General features: G+C 39.8%; 1 protein-coding gene across 1 annotated transcript in view; it reads right to left on the bottom strand.

The window, feature by feature from the left end:
• Positions 1 to 6,447: 6,447 nt before the first annotated feature.
• The window catches only part of PXDC1 (PX domain containing 1), a 58,040-nt gene continuing 56,970 nt past the window's right edge, over positions 6,448 to 7,517 (bottom strand). Inside the window, exon 5 of the mRNA XM_018570452.1 lies at positions 6,448 to 7,076. Coding sequence (XP_018425954.1) covers positions 6,959 to 7,076 — 118 coding nt within the window. The 3' untranslated portion in view covers positions 6,448 to 6,958. The remainder of the gene's footprint in view (positions 7,077 to 7,517) is intronic.

Here is a 7,517-nt window from a genome sequence, read left to right as displayed (position 1 = left end):
TGGCGCCTCCTGAACGTCTGGGAGGCTTTGCAGTCACAGAGTCGATTTCTCAATTTAGCAATTATATGTTTCCTCTGCCGTTGGGGAATATGGAGTTTCCCTTTTATTGCTATTTGGTGCAATCAATGAATATGCACTTAATGCGACCTGACATTTTTTGGGGGTTCATTAGCCATTGGTGCCTACAGCACGGCCCCCGGAAACTTTTGCCACTACTCTATGAGGATTTAGTCCAACCAGTCCCACATAAAAATGTTATATTACTTTTTGATCCTTTTCTTACCATGTCAGGTAGTTCCGAATCCTATTCAGTGGGCTGCAAATGATGCATCTTGAAGTGCCAGAAATGTGACCTTTAAAGAAGAACTATGAGGTGAGTGCTTTTCACTCACCTCATAGCACTGACTGGTGGAACGGGAGGGGGCGGGTACAGCTGGCTCTGCCTCTAGATAGACAGAGCCAGCTGTCACTCACACAGCTGGGCAGATCCAGACATAATTATCGGGATCCGCTTCAGCTGTGTCGTCTCAGTATACCGCAAGCTGTAGCTCGCGGTATACTGAGCTTAGGGTGACGGGAGGACGCTAGTTTGTGTCCTCCTGTTACCCTACGGAGAACTATGGGGAAAAGCCTCAACCCCATAGTTCTCCTTCAAGCATTTCAGCAGAGAAAAATACCAAAGATTCCAAGGGCCTCTAATATAATGGTATATGCAAGACACGGTGAATTGTGTAATACTCCTCAACTGGAAGGGAAGTGTTGATTTGGTGCCAGATAAAAACGACAGGTCACCAGCACTCCGATAATTTAAATAGATATGTCCTTTTTATTGGACAATTGTGTCACGACAATCAACAAAGCCGACGTTTCGGGACCGCGCAGGGTCCCTTCTTCAAGGCAGAAAGATGTGACAATGTAATAGTATTCCCACACCACATATATACCCCATGAAATTTGTAAATAATTAATAACCACACCCCCAGTGATGTCAGAATGGCGGGAGAAAGCGCCATATTTAAAAGTCAAAATCTCGTTTAAAAACAACAATATAAAAAATTGTAAAAATTCTCCAACATAATATGTTGGAAAAATTGTAAAAAAAAATGTAAAAATTCTCCAACATGATATGTTGGAGAATTTTTAAATTTTTTTTATATCTATAGGAATCCCATCTATGCATTGATGTGGGTTATCCTTATATAATTAATTTATGCTAATTTTCTAAGTTACACCTTTGATATACTTTATGGTCTTTGAGTTGATTTTGTTTTTGTTTTATGTTCTGTTTTGTATCTTGTATGTTTTATATACGTATGTACCTTATATTATCCCTTTGTATGTTCCCTGTTTTGGTTTCCTATATGTCAATTTATTATTTTCACTAATATTATTTTGTGTACACCTCTGTTTCATATCAATTATTATTGTATTTTTCTTTTCCCCCGCTCTGATCTTGATATGTATAGTGCTGCGCTTGATGAGTGGAGACATCAGCTCACTTGTTCTTCCCACACCTGGGCTATAGCTTTGATATACAGCCCCGGCACCTGCGCCGTATGATGGCTGTGAATTGTATTTCCCCATCACCCTAGCAACCGATGACGCGTATTATGCGCGCTGACAAATCGGGACAAGGGGCGATGACGTATACAGTGCCTGGGGATACTAGACCGCAATGCCGTTGTCCCGAGACTGCTGTAGATACATGTTGTAGCGATGTCGGACATTCTACTACCGCAGCGCTTACTTCGACCATCAGACTGTGGGTACAATTTATTAATTATTTTCGTTAGTTTGAACATGTTGTTTTTAAACAAGATTTTGACTTTTAAATATGGCGTTTTCTCCCGCCATTCTGACATCACCAGGGGTGTGGTTATTAATTATTTACAAATTTCATGGGGTATATATGTGGTGTGGGAATACTATTACATTGTCACATCTTTCTGCCTTGAAGAAGGGACCCTGCGCGGTCCTGAAACGTCGGCTTTGTTGATTGCCGTGACACAATTGTCCAATAAAAAGGACATATCTATTTAAATTATCGGAGTGCTGGTGACCTGTTGTTTTTATCTTGTATTTTGCACGGTGCCATCCGTGGTCGTTACTACAAGCACCATTGTTCTTATTGGCCGGGATTGCTGTAAGGTGTGCGGAGAGCACCCCACCAACTGAAAATTGATTTGGTGCCACTCTTGTCTTTATGCAGAGCAACTAACCTCTGAAGGGCGTGTTTTGTTGCATTCCATTTCTTTACATCTAATCCAAACTCAGTGAGAGTAAACTGATTTTCATTTCCAGCCGAGAAAACCCTGACATATTTATCCTTGTTGTCAAGGCTACATGCTAGCAATGCAATTCAAAGCAACGCATACATTTTTATGTAGTGAGTTTTCTATTTTCGGTGCTTCATCGCCAGCAAACTCCTACTCACTAATTCTCAGCCTGTGGATATAGAGGTCAATAGATGACACAACAATGCCACCAGTAGACTAAATTACTGACTGGTGTAAGTCTCCAACATTCAGATGAAAAAAAGAAAGTACTTTGCATTATTGTAACTCAACAATAATCTAAAATTGCGATGGGTTTAAGAACAGAATAAACTTTGATGTAAAGGTTTTCTACTGTTTTTAAACACGTGAAGTACTCTTTATTTAATGGGCCAGTAAACGTATTACAAGAAATATAGTTTATACAAAACAGCTATCACAAATATGAAAAGGGTTGTATGGGCACAGAACATTTTTTATTAATCTGTGATGTGTAGCCTACTGTACTATGTAAGCTGTCATTTGCTATTTTAAATGTGTGCCGAGGCAAAATAAACGAAAAAATAAATGCAGTACATTTCTGAAGTAGATGCACATTTCCCTGTGGGCTGATAACACACATTTTTTGTGAACTGAGTGGTGTCAGCCCTGTCCAGCAACCTTTGCTAAACTACTCAACCACTCCCACTATAAGGTGAAAATGACGGCCACGCAAGCGTGCAAATGTTCCTACAGAATGGGACGGAAGTGTTTTATGGTGCGCATGCGCAACCGGAATTACACACAAACGGCAGGTGCACAGGAAGTGACACAACATGCATTAAGAAAGTGGCCTATTTAAAGAAGCCTGCCCTGCTCACTGTGCTAATGTTATTTCAGCTGTGTGTGTTCCTGTGCCTGTTACCCGTTGAAGACTTCTGCCTGCACCCCCTTGACTCGGATTGTTTTGGACCTTTTTTGATTGCTGCCTGCCCCTGACTGCGGCCTGTTTCCTGGACTTGATTATTGACTCTTGATTCTGTATCTCGCTGCCCGGCTGGTTCCGATCCTTGACTCCGCTCCTGGACTTTCCTTGCACTGGCCTGATCCTACCTGTGGCACTCGTGCTCCTCGCTGCCCTTTCACACCCTGTTCCCATCTCCAGGGGGTGTAGGACGCAAGCAGTAAGAAAAGCCTCATCGACTGTCGGTCTCTCATCAGGTACGTGATACCCACTCTGCCTTCTCTACATCAGAAAGGCTAATTATTCTAATGTCCAACAATAACAACTAGAAGGGATAATTACTTTCCTTGGGATAACACAGAAAGTGTGCACAGGGCAAAGGACAGCTCGGAATTTCTGACATGATCAACAGGTTTTTTTTTTGCACTTATTGAACAGAATAACACAACGCTTTGGTATGGTATATCTGTCAGACCAAAGTAGCTATTAAGTTAGTTGTGAAGGTTTACAAATTTAGGGTTTAAGGAGGCTTACAAATGGCAACTGACATTATTCTTCTGTGTGTATGTTAGCCAGATTGTCAGCTTTATTCAGGAATTAAGCTTACCACCATATCAGAGTTAGAGTTCAACAATGAGGTTCCACAAAGACCACACATCACAAGGCATAACTGATCATTCAATTGAGAAATATTTGAAGCACCATGTTTTGGGGTCCAAACAATGATGAGAGTTGATACTTGTGGCGTCACCTTAATAAGGTATCACCCATTTTAGTTTATACTTTCGGCTCTGATAAGTGTCTTAATATTACAATATTTATCCATTGAAGAAATGTTCTTTTAACCTTTTTTGCATCAACTAACTTGTAATGTATGCTTAGTCACCCTGAAAACATGTTTTCATTTGCATGTGTTGGGAAGCTCATATACACAGCATATAGGACAGCTTAGGTTACTTTGATATCTACAAGTTTGTGACAAGTTCACTTTTGGGTAATAAAACCAAATTGACCGCATGTCCTGCTTAACTTCTCAACTGTATGTGACCTTTCCTATGTTGGACTATGTATGGCTGACAATGTTACAAAGTTACAATGGAAGACTCACACAACTTAGAAGCATTTCTTTCCCCTTATTGCAATCCAAATAACAAGGCTACAAGGTTAAAACCTGTCCAATGAGTGCCTTGCATTCACTGGTAATTTGGATTGCAATAAAGTGAAAGTTTTGAGTGCCTCACGTCATCTGCCTCCTAATTTTTGAATTGTAAGAGTATATGTAAAGCCAAAAACTTTCCTTAATTTTGGAAAGAGAGAGGAATAGATAAAACACATGTCAAGTTTTTTTGCATTCTGGCTCCTATTTGGGAGATTTCCTGTCACATACACATAACAGGAATTAAAAAGAAATCTCTCCAAAGTTAGGTATATCCCCTCTTAGATGGCTGTCACTGGAAAAAGTGTCCTTATTGGGAGAATAGACTCTATTTGTCCTGGTGACAATGACCAGAAGGCCACAGCAGAATTATATATTGTAAAAAAAAAAGGGAAAAAGCTAAATAATAATAACTAAGATACAACACATTTACATTATAGATAAAAATACATACAATACAGTTAAGAGTCCTTATAATTAAGGATGTTCAGATACCAGTGCCGATACTTGGCATTTTCATGAGAACTACCGGGGTTGCAGCGGTTGCAGCTGGGACCTGGCTCTGGCGCTCCACCACTGTCCTGAAATCATTAGTCTATTGTTTTAGAAAACCTGTCACATGACACTAAACAAAAATGTATCAGTACTTGTATCTGTGAGTACTTGGACAAGTATCAGTACTCGTACTTGAAAAAATAGTATCTGTGCATTCCTCATATATATATATTTATAAAAAGCAAATAATACATTAAAACAGGGATGTACAAATCCAAGGCCCTCCTTAAAAATGACAGCTGCCTCCTAACTTTTGAATTTTTCTGTAGTCTAGTCTAGTAGCTGGAAAAGTATTTGTACATGTACTTGTACCGAGTACGGTACTTGGTATCTGAACACCCCTACTTATAATGATTCAAGTTAATCCTTGCAAATCAGAATACATGCTTGACCCTGGGTGCAATCTGTCTGTGTCCAGGGACAAACATCTATCCTGATAGGCAGGTAATTGTTCCATGTATGAATACATGCAGATAGCCACAGAGAGATGTAGCGACTGTCAGACTGACATTCACTGGAACAGACACAGCTGAGGCCTAATGCAGGCTAGAGGAACACAAAACAGGTAATACAATAAATGCTCAAGAAAAATCAAAACATCACTCACAGCAGATTTCAAATATATTTATTGCGAGTAATAATTTTTTCATTTCAATAAAATAGATTTTAAAATGTACTGTATAAAAGAATTAGGCTTTTTTCAATAATTTACTATTATTTACATTAGAATGTTGTTTCTGTTAGTATACAGAACCGATACTCTTGTGTTTGTTTATTTCCATCCAGCAAAAAACATCTTTCCCAGCACATGAAATTTCACCCCAGCACGGGACATTTCGCCCCAGCGGAGAGCCCCATACAAAACCTAGATTTAAAAATGTTAATACTGCACAAGTACTTACACTGGAATGTAGATGATGTAAGTGCAAAAAAAAACCAAACAGCTAGTCCATTAGTGGACATACATAGCAGAGAGTCCATGTGCGGGACGCAGTTTAGACCCTCCTTTAAGGCCACTAGCTGTTTCACTTGCATGCATGATCTCCTGACATGGGTGTCACCTGGCCAGACTTTCTCCATGGTACAGTTCATTGTGCCTGCAAGTGCAACTGCTCATTGTACCTCTACCATTACCATATACATCTCCATTTACTTCTCTATTCACTACATTTTTAACTTACCATCAACGGCACTACTGGTGTCACTTCCTGTGACGTTATTAGTAGTAGTGAACCAGACTTTGCCTTCCCCATTTAAAAATGAAAATTCTAACTGGTGTCTGATCCTTGTGCAAAGGGGCCCACATAATCTGCAGTGGAAGGGAGTGCCTTCCTATATACTGACCACCAAGTCAACACTATGGCTCTTCCACACCCCCAATGGGCTCCCCCAGTCCTTTTGGGCTGAGGAATGTACCACCAACACTTTTTTTTATCTCACTACTGACGAATTTCTTAACATACTCGCATCCTTCATATCACAATATGCTAAAACAGCATATAAAACCATTCCTTTTGATTTTTGCACTATTCTGGATACATTCAGGAACTGTAGGCAATGAAAAAACTACAGCTTATGTTTGGTTGTTGAGGATCATTCATCCAAAATAATAATAATAGTCACTGTGCCTATAGAAAGCCCTTTCTCTTCAGCGACTGTGACATAAATTACTGCAATATTATAACTTTGCTGCTGGTGTATGATTCTTCGATCTTCTGGCAACAATTAGGCAAACAATTCTGATCATGCACTATGTTTGGAAAAAGCCACTGTGCATGCAAAAACAGGCTAGATAAGTATTGTGGAATGGATAATCAGAACAAGCGAAACTTTATTTCAAGCTTTCCAGGGCATCTTCTGCCTCTCGTTCACATTAAGGCATTCTGAAAAGTCTACTCCTCATTGCTGAAGTCTGTGCGCTAGTTGCTAAGAGAAATGCATTTTAAAGTTTTAAAAAAGGCCACAGGGATAGCAGCACTCAGGAGGTTTCACCTTCACGGTAAAAAAAATCCTTGCAGGTTCTTGATAGCTTCAGTCTAAAATATCTGTTTCAAATGGAACCAGATGGTAATAGGACAAATTAGTAACATAAGCTGTTGGGTCATCAACGTCCTCGGCCTCTTGAGGAAAATCTGTTCCATTTCCAAATCTGTTAGAAAGGACAAACAAAGAGAAGTTAAAACCACTGAACAGAGTCTCGGACATGCTGTTGTAATGCCGCCTGCTTGATTTGTACACATTTTATGGGGCAGTTGGATGTGCAGGCATGACCTTCTTCACACCTTGGTACATAAATATGAAAGCTTGGGCAATGTTTATAGAGAAGAGTAGTACACAGACACACACAAACACTGCAGACTGTGCATGCTCTGGCTTATGTCAGGGGATACAATTGTGATCAGTCATGCTTTTCCACCCTGTCTATTTTATCCCTTTGAAAGCTGTAGGTTGGAGCTGTCTTCAGCTACAGACAGACATGAGAATATTGCCTGCCCTGGTTTATATGTCAGCATCATAAAGATAACTGTATGGGCTTGAGGGTAATTTTATTTTCTGAAGTTTACGAGTTTTTAAGCTGATGTCTTATATA

The sequence above is a fragment of the Nanorana parkeri genome, unplaced genomic scaffold (assembly GCF_000935625.1).
Source record: "Nanorana parkeri isolate BGI_ZX_2015 unplaced genomic scaffold, ASM93562v1 scaffold1534, whole genome shotgun sequence".
NCBI classification, from domain to species: domain Eukaryota; kingdom Metazoa; phylum Chordata; class Amphibia; order Anura; family Dicroglossidae; genus Nanorana; species Nanorana parkeri.
This window is presented reverse-complemented; position numbering and strand designations above follow the sequence as displayed.